This window comes from Mirounga angustirostris, unplaced genomic scaffold (genome assembly GCF_029215605.1).
Source record: "Mirounga angustirostris isolate CCGP_5_RB_7025 unplaced genomic scaffold, mMirAng1.0.hap1 SCAF_10, whole genome shotgun sequence".
Classification (NCBI taxonomy): Eukaryota; Metazoa; Chordata; class Mammalia; order Carnivora; family Phocidae; genus Mirounga; species Mirounga angustirostris.
Window position 1 is genome coordinate 127,626,409 of NW_026991718.1, and position 19,161 is coordinate 127,645,569.

General features: G+C 44.1%; 1 protein-coding gene across 5 annotated transcripts in view; it reads left to right on the forward strand.

Annotated features, from left to right (window-relative positions):
- The first annotated feature begins 2,498 nt into the window (after positions 1–2,498).
- The window catches only part of PTPN1 (protein tyrosine phosphatase non-receptor type 1), a 66,280-nt gene continuing 49,617 nt past the window's right edge, over positions 2,499–19,161 (forward strand). For 2 of the 5 annotated variants that reach the window (XM_045885959.3, XM_045885960.3), the window contains exon 1: positions 2,500–2,734. In XM_045885959.3, coding sequence (XP_045741915.1) covers positions 2,672–2,734 — 63 coding nt within the window. In that variant the 5' untranslated portion in view covers positions 2,500–2,671. Of the gene's footprint in view, positions 2,735–19,161 lie in introns of all 5 variants that reach the window. The other 3 variants (XM_064573339.1, XM_064573341.1, XM_064573342.1) reach the window with 3 other exon arrangements.

A 19,161-nucleotide genomic window follows, 5' to 3' on the forward strand; every position in this document is an offset into this window, starting at 1 on the left:
TTCACCCTCTGCCACGGTAATAGGTTGATTGGGGCCTCCCCCCAAAAATATGTCCAAGTCCTAACCCCCAGAATCTAGAATATGATCTTTTTCAGAAAAAGGGCTTTGCAGATGTAATTAATTCAAGGATCTTAAAATGAGATCATCTTGGATCACTTGGGATTGCCAAATCATCCTGGATTAGGGTAGGTCCTAAATCCAGTGACAGGTATCCTTATAAGAGTGAGGCAGAGGGAGATTAGACAGACAGAAGAGGGGAAGATAGAGAAGAAAACCAGGTAATGATGAACACAGAGACTGGAGTGATACGCCACAAGCCACGGAATGACTGCAGCCACCAGGAGCTGCAAGAGGCAAGGAAGATTCTCCCCTAGAGCCTTCGGAAGGAGCACAGCCCTGCTGCACCTTGATTTCAGACTTCTGGCCTCCACAACTGTTTGAACATAAATTTCTGTTGTTTTAAGCCACCAAATTGGTGATCGTTTGTTACACGGCAGCTCTAGGAAATTAATGCAGCCATGAAACAGTCCAAACTCGGACCTTGCATTAGCCGCCTCCTGCAGCCCCCAAGAACCTGTGCGTAACTTTAGAACCACCCTGAGGCCGTTCCAGTCACTGAGTGGCACTCCCTGCAGGCATGCAGGCCACCTGGGCTCCAGATAGATATTTGATTTATTTACTTAGCTCAGTTCAGGAGGACAGGAATGAACCAACCCTGTTCTCTGTTCCTCCAAGGAGCTCTCAGTTCTGTGCGTTCCAGACAAACTAACGCTCAAAGAAAAGACAGCTTCCAAGTGTAGGGGTTTCCAAACTTTTTACCAGAATGGGCATCTTCTGTTAATTTCCCCCCACGGAATACTCAGTTTCTAAAGACATTGGCTAGGACACTTGGGTGGCTCAGTGGGTTGAGTGTCTGACTTTGGCTGAGGTCATGATCCCAGGCTCCTGGGATGGAGTCCCATATTGAGCTCCCTGCTCAGCGGGGAGCCTGCTTCTCCCTCTGCCTGATACCCCCCCCACCCCCCACCGCTTGTGCTCTCTCTCTCTCTCTGTCTCTGATAAATAAATAAAATCTTTAAAAAAAAATACATTGGCTATCAAACCAGTTGTATTTATTCAATAATTACTCATTTACCTCCTTATTTGCTATTATTTGAAAGTATATAATAATGCGGGTTAATAATGTGTTGATCCACTCACTACACTAAAAGCAAGATCTATAGCAACATGTAATCATTCAGGCTTCACACCACCTCTGTGAGGTGGGTACCTTTGTCGTCCTCATTTTACAAAGGAGGGAACAAAAGCAGAGAGAGGTTAGATAATTTGCTCAAAGTTGCAGCGCTAGCATTTAGTAGAGCTGGAATTTGGACCTAGGCAGTCTGGCTCCAAAGCAAGCACTCCCCTGGAGACTTGGTGAGAATCTTGGCCTCTGTGCCAATGTGCAATGCTACTAAGGACAAGTGATTTTGCCTCTGTGCACCTCAGTTTCCTCATCTATAAAATGGGAATGATAGTAGTGCCCGTATTGTAGGGTTGTTGTAGAAATTAGATGAGAATGTGTACTTGGAGTGCTAGGCGCAGTGCCTGCCACAAGCACTCAAGGAATGAGCTGGAATTCAACCAGTGACATCAGGCAGCTTCTCTGGGCAGGCCTGAGATGGGAACAATGAAAACGATGATTCAGTTTTCTAGGTCCTCTGACCCCACGGAGTTCACAATCCCATATAATGTGCCAGGCCCAGAAATGAATGGCTTAAAGCAGAACCCACAGGAAGGCAACCTGCCCAGACTTTCTCATATGTGCTCTAAGGACCACAGGTATAGTAGCTGGAGCTGCTGGTGAAGAATACAGATTCCTGGTATCTGGATCCTTTTAAGGTGCTTCTAGAAATCTGCATTATTCAATACATGAACGTACCACGTAATTTTTGCTCCACTGAGTCCAGTCTGAGCAGGATTTCCTTGCTACTTTGAGAAATACTGAAAATCATTCCAAGACCCCAATCCATTCATTCCTGCAGCGCCCAGGATAGGAGACCTCAAACAGAAATCTTGCATTTCAGACAAGGATAGTACCCTCGAAAAAGGGGCAGACCTTTGGCCTGAGGGGAAGACATGCAGCCCTCGGCCCATACTCCAGCTTGCAGCACTGAGGCCAGGATCCTGGCGCTGAAAGACAGATGCACGGTTACTTCAGGGTCACTCTGTGACTCAACGGGCCGCGGCGAGACTTGAACCCAAGACCCACTGGGGCCTTGCAAACCCACGCTCCGTGGGCGGGGCTCCCAGGGTCGCCTAGGCAACCGGCGTGGGCCACGCCCAAGCCCCGAGCCCCCGAGGCGGGAGGAGGGAGGGAGCGCACGCTGCCGGACGTCTCGCGGGGCTGAGGCCACTTCCCCCAGCACCTCCCCCCGGCTCCGCCCCGCGGAAGTGCTTGCCGACATTTTCGAATGCTGATTGGTTCTCTCACGCGGGGGCGGAGCCCGCGGTAGCGCGGTGCGTACTTCCGGCTGCCGGGTTGACATGAAGAAGCAGCGGCGGCTAGGGCGGCAGTAGCGGCGGGAGTCGAGCCTTGCAGCGGGACTCAGAGCTGAGAGCGCGGCGCGGCCTAGAGCAGCAGGCGGTGCAGTGGGCCCAGGAGGAGGCGCAGCAGCCGCCCTGGCCCGTCATGGAGATGGAAAAGGAGTTCGAGCAGATCGACAAGGCCGGGAGCTGGGCGGCCATTTACCAGGTGGGGTAGCGCCCCGGAGCGCGGCAGGCCCCTAGCTTAGGCCGCGAGAACCTTCCTCTCAGACCCCCGGGCCCGGTCCTCCCTCTGGGTCTCACTCTCCGCCTCGGCCGTGCTGCGTGAGGATTCGATCCGACGGCGGCAGAGACCGGCCTCCTCTCTCTTTGTCCCCCGGGTCGGCCTGCGTCTCTCCGGGGCCTCTCAAACCCCTTTGATTCCCCACCCACCTTATATCCTCCAGCCCGGGTGACCCCTCAAGCCTGGAGGCCACCGGTCGGTGCTCTCAGCGCGAATCCCTCGCACCCTGACCCCGCCCCCCTGCTTAGCCACTCTTTGTCCCCTGGGGTTGATGGAACACCCCCACTACTTCCTTTTCTAGGCTGGACCACCTCAGACTCTCTTCCTTTGTCTCCCTGGGGAAAGGGTTACTCCCCCCTCCCTCCTTCACATTTCCTTTCCCCTCGTCTGAGTGTGTGTCAAGTCCCAAGGATGACAGTCCTCTTCCCCCTTCCTGTTCATTCATTTAGTGAACATGAATTGGCGTGCCTTTTCTATGCTGGGCATGGCGCTGGAAGTAGTGTTTGCAGAACGAGACCGACAAGACCCTATTTCTCGCGGAGCTTAGAGTCGAATCGGGCAGTCAAACCCATGAACAAATCATTTCGGATTGTTACAAATCCTGTGACGAAAACAAACACCATAACGGGGTAGAGTCACTGCCTGGAAGGTGGGCCATCTCAAGGGGGATCAGGGAGGATCTGTCAGAGGAAGAGACTTTTGCTCTGTGCGCTGAATGAGGAGCAGTGGCAAGCCCTGAGATGATCAGGCCAAAGCGCTTTTCAGCCAGAAGACCTGCAATACGCACTCTTCTGGGGCCAAAATATTACCCTTTCAGGCAGGAAACAGGGAAGGTTAACGTTTTTTGCCCTCTCTAAAATAGCTTCTTTCCCCAGTGAGCATCTTATCTTTTTTTGCCCTGGCTGAGATAATCGAGTCCTCCCAGTCTTCATCTCCTTGTGGGTTACATGGTTCATGAATAAAAAAGTTAGAAAGGTAGGGTTTCTCACCTATCGGCAGCATCAGATTAACAACACGAAAAGGTCTGCTTTCATAAGCAGCTAAATTCTCTAGAGAAAATACGAGCTTCTGATTAAATGTCATTGCGGGGGTTGTGAGAGGATTAACCAAAACCACACTCGGTATTTTAAATAGGCGATGGACAGAATAGGGAGATTTTTGTTACTTGTGTAAGGGGAGAATGCATTTTATTCTGTTTTCAGCTTATAGTCTCAAAAGGCAAATTGTGAGATCCATCAGCTGGTAGTATTAAAGTCTATTTTGAGCTCCACTTAAAAAGGGAAAAAGCTTTAAGCAGTTCTTTGGTATGCTTGACTAACAAAAGCCTTTTTTTGGCAGGCCTGGCTTCATGTGGATTTGCATCAAACTTATCTGACAGGATTCTTCTTACTAGGACTGTAATGGATATTAACTTCTGATAGGCTAATATTTGTAACCACTGTAATCTGTATAAGTATGCTGAATCAATATATGAAATTTGTATTCTGTCTCATCGCTGAGTTAATTGAATGAATTCCACTAGTAACTTTGAGAATGTGTAGACAAATTTTCTTTTTTTTTTTTTAAAGATTTTATTTATTTGACACAGAGAAAGAGATAGCGAGAGCAGGGACACAAGCAGGGGGAGTGGGGGAGGGAGAAGCAGGCTTCCTGCGGAGCAGGGAGCCCTATGTGGGACTCGATCCCAGGACCCTGGGATCATGACCTGAGCCGAAGGCAGACGCCTAACGACTGAGCCACCCAGGCGCCCCTGTAGACAGATTTTCTGCATCAAATCTAATGCAGTAGAGTCTCAAGTGGCTTTAAATGAAAAAATTGTTGGTTCGAAGTATTGATTAGAATATACCCCATCACAAGTGTAGATGGCCTCTAGGAAGCATTGGGGAAAATCTTTTGTACTGAAACTAAGCTGGCAACAACAAATTCATATTCTAAAAAGTTCTTCGGGAAAAAAAACCCCACAGTTCTTGGTTGAATTTTATTTCTTACTGTTTTAGGGCAGAGTGGGAAATCCATCACCCAAGCACTGTTAAAACTGTGTTGCACATGCCACCAGCATGAAGCATGTTGGTTTCCCTCATCGTTCTTATGTGTGTCTACCACATTTGAATGCCAGGAGTTAGTCGCATTGCAATGTGTTGAGATTTCCCCAGCTTCTTAGTGGACTGCACATTCCTGGAGGTGGTTTCTTTTTATTTTAGACAATTGTCCACTATAGGCTTTCTCACCTATACCGTACAGATATTTTTCTTTTCTAAAATTGAAATCAGAATCTCCTCTCCTTTTTGAGTTTGAAAGTGGCTCTTTATTGGGCAACTGGGGCATTTTTAAAAATGTAGAGTTCAAATGACCTTGAGTCTAAAGTGGCAAATTTCCCAAAGTGCGTGTCAGTTTACCAAAACCATTATTTTTCAAGAATTCAAAGAAATGTGTGCATCGTTGGCAGAAAGTAGAAGTAAAAAATTAATATTTTATAGCATGTCACAGTGAGGGCAGCCTTCTACCAAAGTCATTTTGAGCTTGTGTAGTCTATGGTGATTAGAAAAATAATGTGTAATTTTGGCTTAAAATTTTGTAAATGAGGCAGTGCAGTTATTTCTCACTATACTTCTTTCCTAATTAAAGCAAAAAGATGCAAAAACTTGGAAACAATTGGGAGAAGAACAAAGGGTGAAGTAGACTTTGAATGCCGAGGAATGTGGTGGCTTAGGAAACAAATGTTTCAGGCAAAGATTCTGTGCTATCTCAACTTGATAAAATGAGCATAACTGTGTTTTTAATTATTAATCGCATAGATACTAATCAGCATTTAGATATATAAAGAGTCAGCTTTGATAGCATATGTAGATAGATGGTTTTAAAAATTGTTTTCTGTCGTTTAAGCGATTGTGTGCCTGTTTTGAAAAGTGGAAGTAATAGTAGCCTGGAGTTTGAGTTGGTCTGGCTGTCCAGAAGAGGAAAGAGATCGCAGACTCGGGGAAAGGGATTGGTTTTCAGAGCCGGAATGAGAGAGGAGAGGGCTGGAATGAATGAAAATAGCTAATGAGCTGCCCTCCGTTTGTAGTTTAAGGTTTGGGTCAGGTGTTTTGCTGTTTGTCTCATCTCCAGTTCTTTGATTCTCTGACTCTCTGTTCCTATTTTTCAGTGTGAATGATGTGATTGTTTCAGATAAAGGAGATTGCAACAATAGCTCATGACTTGAAGTCAAGATTTATTCCATTTTAGAGGCAGGCTTTGTAAAGTGGGCCACTCTTCCAATTGACATTTGTTTTTATAGCTGCTTTTATTATGAAATATGATCGAATGCCTGACTGGGTTAAAACCATGTTATAACCATAGTTCACTCAAATTCCTTCCTGCTGTATACAGCTTCTATTGTCACAGTCCAAGCAGATGAATATTAAAATTTCCTAATAATTCTTATATCAATACCATTCTCTTCAGAGAAAAACTGTATTTTGTGCAGGGGAGGAAGATCTATACACTATGACTCACTTAAAGACAAACGGAAATGACATGGAGAGATTGGGAAGTTCTAGTCATCTTGAGTGACCCATTAGATCTAAATGTTCTTCTGTAGCCATGGTTTGAGTGAACTAAATTTAGGTGTCTGATCACCATTTTGGAAATGGTGGGAAGACCTCTGTAATTGTCTGGACTCAAATTAACTGGGAGCACAAGTAGAAATAGTGGAGGGGAGGACATTTTGCTATGATTATGTCTTTGGCATCCCTGGCATATTTATAGGTATACTTTGGTACTTTTGGAAGTATGTAAACTGTATCAGATGTCTCTCAAAAGTGAGCCAGGGAATCATGGTGATGCTGACGATTTTCAGTTACCAGTTGATCAACTTTTGGGCTCCACAGCCTCCTCACTGTGTTTACATTTTAGCATGAATGGCTCCCCCAGACCTATAAAAATACCTGGTATTGAATAATGTAATTGAATGTATAGTGAATTTCATAATAGAAACACATTTTTAAACATGCCCTGTAAGGGTTTTTCAGACTATAAACTGCTGAAATAATTGTGCCTTTTCTTTTTCTCCCCCATCCCCCTTCTTGAGTTGTCTATTTTCTGATCTTTAGTTTGCAGAATCCTTTTGGCAATTTTTGTCCTGTGCCATGGTTTTATTAAGCAGGTACTTTTTTGTAAACCTACCCTTCGAGCCTTGCATGTTTTGTGCAAGCTGGTATTCCTCCTTAGTGTTTATGTTAATTTGTTCATTTTTGTTACTTTGTCAGTTTGTTAATTTGTTGGTTAATTTGTCACCAACTAATACTGACAAATAGGCTGGGCGTGTTTCTTCCTACTGCCCATGTTCTGGGGGGAAAATGGGAAGTCTAGCTGGGTCATTGTTTCCAGGACATTATAGTTTGGTACCAGTCATTTGATGTGCATGTTTTGAATATCCATGAATGCTGGGGATAGTCCTTGATTCCCTCTATACCACATGTCATTGATTGGCCACCCTGGCATCCTTTCTACCACTACAGGGGTCTAGGTTCTCAAATCTTCTTTATGAGACACTTGTCATTTTTAGTTCCACACCACAGAAACGAGGGAAACTGGTAACGAATTAATATGGTCCCTTCACAGCTTCTTCACATCTTCCCCCACCCACCGTGTATATTTTTGACATTATCCCTAGAATAATTGTGTTAAAAAACAGACTTGAGACTATCACTCTGTTGAACTACTTCTAGGGCCTTTGTAGTATCTGTAAGGTCCAAACTCCTTAGCACGGCAGCCAGGTTCCAGCCATCCCCTCCCATGTACATTCTGTTCTAGCCACACTAGAAGGTACAGTGTCCCCCAACATCATCCTTAGCTTTCACTCTTCTATGTCTTGGCTTAACACTTTGTCCAGGCTGCCTTTCCCACAATCTATCTTGTGTCTCCCAGCTCATATGTGTGCCTCCTCGCTTTGGATTTTGCGTGTGTGTTTCCAGACAGCTTCATACCTATCTCATCTAAAGCCCTGCTCTTAAAGGCACTGTTTCTTTCCATCAGGGCCCGTATCCTCTGGAGTCCAAGCTGTTGAGGTCAGCTTTTCCTTCTTTCATTCATCTTGGTGTCCTCTGCACCTGGCACAAAGTGCCTAAGAAATGTTGGGATAAAATTGGTTGGCAGGACTGTGCCAGGCTCTGGCAGTATGAAGACGGACAAGACCTGTTTCCCAGCTCCCATTCTAGGTGGGGAGGGGGTGATAGAAACAATTAGATTAGCCTGCATTAGTAGTACTGATAGCAGAGGTCACTCTTGGAGAAAATCACCACATTTTAAGGTATGGCCTACTGAGGCAATTTAATACCACCTGCCCTGGTGGCTTGGAGGAAAGGCTTGACTTCTTACCTACTAGAAGCTGAGGCCAGCAGTTTGTTTTATAGGAACTTTACATTTAATGACAAATTTGTACTTGGACTGAGATGAGCTTAATAGGAGAATTGGAGGTGCTCTAAGAATTACTGAATTACTCTGTCCTCATCCCTCTTGACATGTTCTCATGTGCCTTCTGGAAGGGCTTTGCATGTGGTTGGTTTGTAAAATATATATATTTTTTAAAGATTTTATTTATTTATTTGAGACAGAGAGAATGAGAGAGAGAGAGCACATGAGAGGGGGGAGGGTCAGAGGCAGAAGCAGGCTCCCTGCCAAGCAGGGAGCCCGATGCGGGACTCGATCCAGGGACTCCAGGATCATAACCTGAGCCGAAGGCAGTCACTTAACCAACTGAGCCACCCAGGCGCCCCAATATTTTTTTTTTTTTTAAGATTTTATTTTATTTATTTGACAGAGAGAGAGAGAGAGACAGCTAGAGAGGGAACACAAGCAGGGGGAGTGGGAGAGGGAGAAGCAGGCTCCCGGCCGAGCAGAGAGCCCGACGTGGGGCCCGATCCCAGGACCCCGGGATCATGACCTGAGCCGAAGGCAGACGCTTAACAACTGAGCCACCCAGGCGCCCCTGTAAAATATTTTTGATTATGGTTCTCCATAAAGTAACAACCCTTAAAAAGTCTGTGATTCCCCCCACCCCCCAAAGTATAAATGGTAAAGGCAAATGTTTTTTGGTCTTTGATCAGACCACCCTTCGGGCCAGGAGAGTAGTTGAATCTTTTGCTTTCATTTTGGTGCCAGCTCTGTCACTAACTGTGCTAACTTTCTTCTTCAGTCCCTTCCTTTGTAAAAGTGATCCTGGCCTAACTAATCACTGGGTTCACGTCAAGTAATAAAAGTCTGTAATGTACTCACAAAGAGAATTTAATGTTCCCAAAGTCATCCCTGTAAACACTGCAGTGGCTACTCAGTTTTTTGTTTGTTTTTAAAGATTTTATTTATTTATTTGAGAGAGAGAGAATGAGAGACAGAGAGCATGAGAGGGAGGGAGGAGGGTCAGAGGGAGAAGCAGACTCCCTCCCGAGCGGGGAGCCCGACGCGGGACTCGATCCTGGGACTCCAGGATCATGACCTGAGCCGAAGGCAGTCGCTTAGCCAACTGAGCCACCCAGGCGCCCGGTTACTCAGTTTTGTAAGGTGTGGGTGTTGGTTGGTGAGTACAGTTAGGCTCAAAAATGTATACGAGTCATCTGTGAGTATAGTTAACGATTCAAAAGAATTGAGTCTTTTTTTCCACAAGAAGTATTAAACATTTTTAATCAGCAGGGTTCATGTGATTTAGTAATGTGGGAAAATGAGTAGCACTGACATATGCAATATGCTTGCAGTTTTTCTCTAAGTAGCAGTTGGGTGGTTTTTCCTGTAAAAGGTAGAGGAACTGATTCTTGAGAATTTACGAAAGATTCAACCCCAGCTAGGTACCCGAAGGGTAGCTGCCCTTTATGATGTAATTTTAGAAAGAAACCTACATCTGGTCTAAACTTCATTTGAATAGTATGATAGTTTACACAGCTGCCATGTTTGAGAAGAAAGTACCTAAGTCTCCAGCATTTTAGAAATAATACTTTGTAGAAGTGGACTTCATAGTTCACTGGCTACTGCCCTTTTAGCTAGGCAGCGTGACATAATCACGGGTATCTTACTAACAGTTTATAAATTTTGAATGTCTGAAAACTGGAAACAAGACCGTTTCACGTGGAAGACTTTTTTCTGCTGTAATAAATAGCCAAAGAAAAGTCTAGTCCCCCATATCCATTGATGGGATGTGGTACGAATCACACTGCAGACGAAATAACAACTATTAATAAATGATTTTTGGTCTTTTAAAAAAAAATGTGACATGATTCAGTTTGCAGTTCTGAATGCTTATGATTCTAGTGAGGCAGTTTGTTTTCCATGTCGCCCATTGCTTCCTACTCTGAATCTGGTACTGTGCTGGGAAATTCAGGTTCCTGATTGAGGGGTTACCACTTGTTGAAGTAAAGCTTTGGGCCCAAGTGGACTTGTGTCCTAGGGTCCTTCTCTCTTACTTGCAGAGGCTTCCCAAAGACTGAGTGGGGAATGTTTTCTTTTACAGATGAAGAAGGAAAAACCTCGGCTGTGTTTGTGGCTTTTGTGGGCAAGCGACACCACTTGCAAAGATAAGATGAGCATAGCAAAACTAGGTTTCCAAAATTGTGTTTTTTAAATGTATTAGTTAGTGATTGGAGAAGGAAAAAGTCTTCCTGATCTGTTATTCTCATGAAATGTTTTTCCCCTGACTCTTTTTCTTACTTAATGGGCTTCTTACTGGTGCATCTCTTCCTTTTGAGGAATCTCATTTTAAAATTGCCACACTAAGTTTCACTGAACAGCTTTGCTAGTTTTTATTCTGATGAGTACTGATTACTCAGAAAATTATACACTGTGGTGAATTGCTTACAGGAAAGCGAACATCAAGTAATTATTCCAAATAGTTGGAGTTCTCTTAAGAACAAGAGGTTACTTAAAAATGCCTGTGGATGAAATCACTTCTGAATATAACTTCACTCAAGAGAACAAATAGGCAAGCTGCATTTAGCGTAATGTGGTAAATGAGCTTTAAATTCCCTTGATGGTTAAACATTTGTCACTGTTATATTTATCTCTTTTAGATTTTGTCCTGCTTCATTATTCAAATAGGGCTTAGTTTGCTTCTGCAAGGGCTAAGGAAAGAAATGCCTTCACTAGGTCATAAGTACTCGTGCAGCTCACTTTTGCAGGGAGAGAAGGTGCCTCTAAGAAGATACTTCATGGTCTTTTTGGGGGGGGAGGGTATTTTGTTTTGTGTTTCTTTGTTGTTCTGCTTTGTTTTTCCTCTGATTGGGACTGTATTTTACAGTGTCTTAGAGTCAGGAGCATCTAGGAGCATCGCTGTTATTGTTCTCCACGACCTGGATACCACCTCCCCGTTGCCAGGGTCTTTTGGGTCATCCTCCTCTGGGGTGGGGTGAGGGGGTGCAGTGGAATGGTGCAAGGTCAGGAGGTTGCATTAAGCCACATCAGGTTTACCGGCTCAAAGCCACATTTCTGGAGCAGTCCCCCGTGCACCCAGTGATTTAGCTACGCTAGGGTAGCTGGTCATGTCTTTTGAACAGTCCTTGAGAATCCACATCCCTGTGATTCTGGGTTTTAACGGATCCTTTATGTACCCATGATGGTACCATTTCTAGCAAAGTATATTAAATATTCCTTCACATTCCCACTAACAGTTTTTCTTAGCATACCCTGCAAATAACTAGTGTCGTAAGCGGTATTTGATTTCATCTGTTCTTGCCGCAGCGCAGCACCCGGGTCTGCTGCTTTCCCTTATTTTTCTGCCTGCTGGGAAGAATGCTTCTGAGCGTTTGAGTGAGGACAGTATTGGGCGCACAGAGGTCGTTGGCAGGTTCTACCACACCTTTCCTTAACCACTTGTTTCTGTCTTTTGTGAGCTTGTGTTCTCTCCAGAAAACTTACCAAAACATATTCATCATGCGGAGAGAATCACTGTAAAAGTTTAACAAACCTCGTTTTTTTGTTGTGGTTTTTTTTTTTTTTTTTTTTTTTTAATGAACGTGTATTTGTCAACTGAGCTTCCTTTTGCAACTTGCTCCACTGTTTGATGACAAGAAACTTTTGTGTTTCCCAACAGACTTTGTTTGCTGGAAGATGTTCTTGTTGAAAGTAGGAAATAAATGGTTTTAGGAGATGGAGGCAAGCTTCGGTTTGAAGTAGGAGTCGAGCGTGTCCCTAGTTCTTGGTGTGAAGTGCAGCTGGAGATGGGTGTGGTCCGTCCTCTAAAATTTCCTATCTTCAGTTTGAGGAGGTGGTTACCATTCTAACCACTTAAGAACTGCACGGTACATGCTGTTTTATTTACAGGGCAAAACTTAGATCTAAATGTTCCCCTCATACTTGTCTTCAAATTAATAAATGTCATTTTGGGGGGATGTTTACATGTCAGGTCTGTTTTAGAAGGAAGAAAAGATACAGCTGAAGTTAAAGGCATAAATTGGCGTCACACCCTTAGTTTTGTAAATGCCTTCCTTTAATGTTGATTTTTGTAGGTTGATCATAAGGAAGTGATAAGTGTGTTAGGTTATTTGTGGTTTGAGCTAATTTTAGTCTCCTGTTCACAGCTTGCTTTATATCCTTTGACATTAAAACATGCTTTCTAGAAAGATTTCGAATGTAGGACACAATCTATATTCTCAAGTGGCCTGCATTTCACAAAACACTTTTTCAGTACTTTGGAAGTTGGACAGTTGAAGCATAGTAACATCCTTTTAAAATCATTAATTCCTTTGCTTAGTGACCGCTCTACTTTTCCAGTGAGTGAATTAGATTCTTTCATAGAGGTTTGGAACTCTTGCTCCAAGCTGGTGGCTAAAAGGGCACAGTTAATATTAGAGGGTTTTTAAAAGTGCATGACTGACCCTGAGATGTACTATTGAAGCGAGGCTTTGGTTGGCTGTGTATCAGAAACCTTCCCCATCCTGTGCCCTCGGTCGATAGGGCCTTTTGCTCCCAAGGGCTGGGCCTTAAATCTGTCCCCAGTTAAGTTCACATAGGACAATTGTGTTTCCAAGCTTTAGTCCCAGGCTGCCCTGCTACCACCCTTAACCAACCACCCTGAACAGACCTCTCCCCAGGGATCTGTGAGGTAATGGAAAAAGACGGCTGGGTTCGGGCTCTCGGTTGGCCTTCGACTGTTGTGGGACCTTGAAAGACCTACATGCAGGATGTGTAAAATGTGGTGATTAGACGAGATCGCCTTACAGCATGACTCGAAGCTAACGTTCTACAACTGCAGAGTCGCACGAGGAGCCAGGAGAATAGGGCAACTTTTCTGGAAAACTTGGGGCTTCGTGTCCTACTCTTTTTGGATTTGGTAGCTTTATATGTTATGTGATTCCCCCTTATCTAAAAGTGAGATGGGGGGCGCCTGGGTGGCTCAGTCGTTAAGCGTCAGCCTTCGGCTCAGGTCATGATCCCAGGGTTCTGGGATCGAGTCCCACATCGGGCTCCTTGCTCGGCAGGAAGCCTGCTTCTCCCTCTCCCACTCCCCCTGCTTGTGTTCCTGCTCTCGCTGTCTCTCTCTCTCTCTGTCAAATAAATAAATAAAAAATTTAAAAAAAATAAAAAAATTAAAAAAATAAAAGTGAGATGGATCTTTACTCCACTTAAAACTTTAAAAATCCGTTATTATGTCCTTAAAAATAATTACAATGCCCAGTGAGAGCGTAAATCAGATTATTTTATAAAGTTACTGCGTACCACATTGATGAATGTCAATGTCGTTTCCTTAGAAACTTTCCTTAGAAATCCTTTTTATGTCTAAAAAGGATTATTGGGTTTTGTAATTGGACTAGTACCTCCCATTCAGGGGAGAAATGCACAGTCTGATCCATGTTCTACCCTCATTCGTAATAGAACCCATTAAACAGCTAACATTTATTGAGTTCTGTTTCTGTGCTCCAGGTGCTGTGCAAAGTGCTTTACATGCACTGCTGTGTATTATGCATCATAAATTGGTCTTTAATAAGCAGGAAATGTTTTAGGAGGACAATTAGGTGTCAGAGCCTTGACGTTCTTCTCTGCTTGAGATCTCCTGTGTCCTGAATCCAACTTGACAGCAGCATTGTGGCCATGCTCACGCCGGTGCACAGCTGCGAAGAGAGACAAGAATTGTGCGAAGTCTCCTAATTTATTAGGACATAGAGAGTTTGTAGATTGAGACCTTTACCCAGTTTTCTGCCCTCTACCCTAGAGGTCAGACTGGCCACCCGCAGTCCTATTTTGCAGGGTCCACACAGTGTTTTTGTTTGTTTGTTTTTGTTTTTTAAGAAGAGTTTAAATTTTTGTCATTGTTTCTGAATCAGGAGAAGTGACATACAAATCTGGATTTCTGGTCTTCTCTTGAAAAGTCTGAGGACTATCCTGTCTGAGCCTACCTTGGCAATGGTCTGCTAGGCTGAGGGGCACCACTCCTGCTGGATGGACACGTGTGTGTTCTTCAGTTTAGCACAGCTCCACGGCGGGTCATGCTGCCCTCCCTTACACGAACCACCCAGCCCTTGGATGCTCTTGAGTTTGCAGCTTCTAGTCTAGGTTGGGTTTTTTTTTTCTTGGCATTTGATACTAGTATTAGAATTAAGATGATTTTAAAAAGATGTTTAGCCTTGCTAAGTAGCTGGTATACTGTCATCAGGGAAGATCAAAGCGAGGGAAGACTAGCCAGAGATAAAGTTTGGTGGCTAGTGTGAAAATGCCTAGGAGAGTGCCCTTGACATTAAAATCCAGGATGAAATCTTGAACCAGGTGCTTCTTCCTGCCCTTCCCCCTTTCCCTCTTCATCTTCAGCCCCCTTCTGCTATTTTGAGGAAGTTGGAAGCTGCCACCAATGTTTTCCACCTTGGGCGCCTGAATGTAAGTGTATTTTTGTCCCATGTTCAGCTATTTCCACGAACTATTTTTGATGACCAACATGGAAATTAAATTGGGACTTGATAAAAAGAATGAGTTGCCCAAATATGCTTGCATTGAGAAACCAAAGAAGTACTGTTTTTAATGACTCGTTTTGTGACTTGGTTAGGGATGATACCATTTGTCATGTGTGTCTGAACTCATGATTAGATGGCTTCTCTACCTTACTCTGTCAAGGAATGAAATAAATGGTAGCCATGAAACAAGTAAAATAAATATACAGGTTATAAAGAATGTGTGTTGTTAAGGTCTCTATCCCTGTTCAGGAGCAGAAGGACATGTTATATTGTAGGTCATTCTTTTCCTTTGATCCTTCTTGCATCTATTATTCCATAGAGGTATGTTGTATATGAGAAATGAGAACAAACAATAGACAGGGAAGATTCTTTACCATTATTAGACAGTCAAGGTCTTTGTTCCAAGTTTTGTACCTTTCCCCCCAAAGCTGAATCCCAAAAGGGGATCCCAAAACCAGCTCAGTGTTTTAGTACCCCTAAATCATGTGACGGGATGGCATTAGCCATTTTATACTTTTTTTGTATATGTGAAATGAAAATCAACCTAAAGACCAGTTTCTCCATGAAGCTTTTCATCCACCCTCATTTCCTCTCTGTTCTAGATTGTAAGCTTCTTGCAGGCAGAGTCCATTCATTCAGTCACTCAATAAATACATGAACAGCTCCTGGGTGCTAGGGCCTCCCTAGACAGTGAGGGTAAGTGGTGAACAAGACACACTTGGTCCTCACCCTTAGAAGCTTCATAGTCCAGCCAGCAAAGGGGCTGAATGGAGACAGTCCCAGTTCAGAGTGGTAAAAACTGTCACAGGCCTGGGCCCAGGGCATACTCAGAAGTAGTTAATTGGCATTGAGAGCAGGAAAAACAGATGGAGGCGCTGTCAGGTAAGGATAGCCTATAAAAGTAATGTCTAAGTGGAGATCCCAAGAGCAAGCAGCCGTGAGCCCCGTCTGTTCTCCAGACCCCTAATCTGGGCATGCTCCTCCTTGCCCTTCATATTAAGTGTTACATTACCTGTGTTTGAAAGCATGGGAACATACTTAACTTTCTTTCTCTTCAGTTTTAACCCTCCTTCCATCCCCATACAATGCACACAATTCATGTGCATTGTATACCTTCCCATATATAGTTTCTTTCTCCCTTCTTTTCTGTTTCCTGTGCCATTACGTCTTACTTTGACTGCGCTAATGGCCTCTGAACCCTTCTAGTAGGATGGCATAGTGGAGGTTACATCATGGCATTGACCACATGCCCCCATGCAGCGGGGTCATCTGTGTAGATGTCTTCAGGAGGAGGTTTGTGTGCCATCAGCTTACAGCCTGAGAGTGTCCACAGTGTGCTGCACTTAGTAGGCAAGTAAATGCAGTACTCACTGCAGTGATTGGTAACTTTGGTGTAAAGAGTTGATGCAGATCTGCTTCAGTCTGTACAACTAGCAGAGTTATTATATAGTTTAATAGGCCAAATACTTGAAGTCTAAGCCTGACTCGCTAAGAGTAAATTGGAAGTATGTGGTCAGACCCCTGATCTGCAGCTGACACTATGAGAATGAAGGTCTCAATTATTCATTGTGAATTTTAAAGGGTATTTTTAATGATGCTGGCTGACTTACCCCATTATGTGGTCTGTTTATTAGCAGTTTTTGGTACACAGATGGCTTTGAGTGATTCTTTCAAGTCAAGTACCTTATAAAATAACTTAAATTTGCTGATAATTATCCTACTTTTAAATGGCTTTGTAATAGGATTTAATTTTTAGGCATTTAAACACTTTGGATATGATTACAAATTCTGAGACTACGATTGCTTAAGTTTAGACAAAAATGTTCATCTGAGAAATTCTGAGGGATTTACTGGTCACTGCCTGTTTCTCATTCACGTGCTTACTATGCCTTCCTTGCCATATAGAAGGGGTCAAAATTGGTATCTGCAAACCCTCTTCCCTTTTCCCTTCTTCTAATTCTAGCTGTGAAGTTTACATGCAGAATTTGTCCTGCATGTGATAAAAAATAGTCATTGATTACTAATTAAATATTTGAAAAGGAGAGTTTTCTTTACCAATAGATGACTAAGTAGAAAAAAAGACATTTTGACTATTTCTCCTTTAATGGTGAGTGGGATGATTAAGCATGTGCGTGCATGGCCGTGTGTGCGCGTGCACGCTCGTGTGTGTGTGCGTGTTCTGGTTTTATTTTGAAATCATATCCATGTCTGTAGAACATAGCAGAAGTAGATGTATGGAGTAGAAAAAGAATAGTTCACAAGCCTCTCAACAGAATCCCTAAAACATACCATCAAATGGACAAAATATTGCAGGGAGTGGCAGGGGAGGTACCATTTTTAAGGTGAAAGTGAATAAGAAATAATTATAAAAAGGCACTCTTTATAGAAGTCCAGACTCTGGATAAGACCCCTGGTTCATTGATTTGCTAAGGAAAGTGAAAACACTTGGGGTTGGAGGGGAGATGTAGGGGGTGTGTGTATCTTAATCAGAGGAGTTGGTCAAGCTTTCCTCCTAGTCAATACATTGCCATATTGGAGAAGTGTTTAATTACTTGCCCCCCCCCCGCGCCCCCCCCCCCCAATCTCTGCCTCCTCCTCTTCATTTACTGGACTCACAACAGGGTCTTCTGTTCCAAGGCTGCTGTCGCCCCTGGGCCATGTCAGTGTTCATTTGGGCAGGCCGCCCAGCATCCCCACCTCATCCCTGGAAATTGCATGTCCCTCTCTTTTTGCTACCTCCCTCCCGTAGGCAGGCCTTGGTCCTTGCGATCTCCTCTCCCTTAGACATCTCAGACTCAGACCCCGTGCTCTGCGATCTCAGCATCCTGTGCTTCCACACTCCCCTCACTCAGTTACTTCGCCATTTCTGGGTTTTCTCCTCATCCAGATTTCCCAGCCCCAAGTCCTCTCTCCCCTTCTTACACAGTGGTCATGACTCTTGAAATGCTGTCTTGCCAACATTCCTAGCCCTTTTGCCCATCTGCCCGCTCTCAGCTTACATGACCAGCTCTAGCCCTGGACCAGCCTTTCTCTCCCCGCGCCCAGGCCCCTAAGTGTTAAGGGAAGAAAATCTTCTAAGTGGAGAGAATCTCCCAGTCTTGCAAAGTGAGCCACTAGAAATCCAGTCTTCAGCCTAGGTCTGTCTCTCCCCAACCCCTGGCTGTCAGATCTGAAACTCAGCTGCCATCTTTCCTACCTCATTTCTCTCACAAGAAGGGACCCTTCGTTCCCGTCTGAGGCAACCCTTAGGTCTGTGCTCTTGACCCCTGCCCGTCTCACCTGTTCAAGGCATCTTGAACCTAACAGGTTAGTGACCCTGTAGGCATGTGTCCTTCACCCTCCCTCTCTGTTGTCATCTTACTTGGACCGTTTAACCATTCTCAGGCTTCCTCCAGCTGTGACTCTCCATCCAGCCACTGTTCTTTAGTTTCCTTCTCCAGTTGAAGTGTTTGAAATAAATAGGTCACGGTGTCCATTGTTCACCTTCCAGTCACTTTGGCTCAGGGAAGTTAGACTCCACCCCACCAAGCCACTAAAATAATTCTTGAGAAGGTCACTATTAGTTTCCTTGTTGCTAATCCAGTGGATTTTTTGCATCCTTATCATAGTACTGTTTAACACGGCTGACCTCTGTTTGCTGCTTCAGTTTTCTCTAACCCCTTTTTCTTTAACTTGCTCTTTTTTCCTTTTTCTTTCTTTTTATAGCTTCTGTTTCTCTAGCTAGTCCTTGATCTCCCTCTTGGGCTTCTTCTCTGATCCTCTACTGGGGAGGTTCCTCAGGGGTCTCCCCACACTGCCCCTTTTCATCTGCCTCTGTTTCTTCCGGGGCTGTCTCAGCTATTCGCTCAGGAAGTAGTAATGGCCCTTGAATTCAGAGCATGCACGTACACATTCTTGCAAAACACTCTTAGTTCCTGAAATGGTATGCTCTCTGTCTCTCACAGAGCCTTTACATGTACTGTTTCCTCTGCGTAGAACATTCTACCTTGCTAATTCTAGTTCTTCCTTTCAGTCGCATCTTAGGCATCCTCTTTTAGGAGCTTTCTCTGATTTCCCCTTTCCCCAGATCCAAGTTAGGTGCCTCTTACAGGTCTTCCCATGACCCCCATATTTCCCTTTTCATAGCATGTTGTGTGGTTGTACTGTAATCATATCTACTCTTCTTTAATTGCCTGTTTACCAACCAATTTCCAAGTCATCTGTCAAGTCTTAAAAGAGTCAGGACTGCTTTTGTCTTAGTCATTTGTATCTCTTAGTACCCATTATAGTACCTGGCATGTAGAAAGTGCCCAATAAGTCATTCCTGAATGAATAGATGAGCTGTGCTATTTAGAATGTTCATGAATTGGGGTGCCTGGGTGGCTTAGTTGGTTAAGGGTCTGGCTCTTGACTTGGGCTCAGGGCATGATCTCAGAGTTGTGAGATCGAGTCCCGTGTCGAGCTTCATGC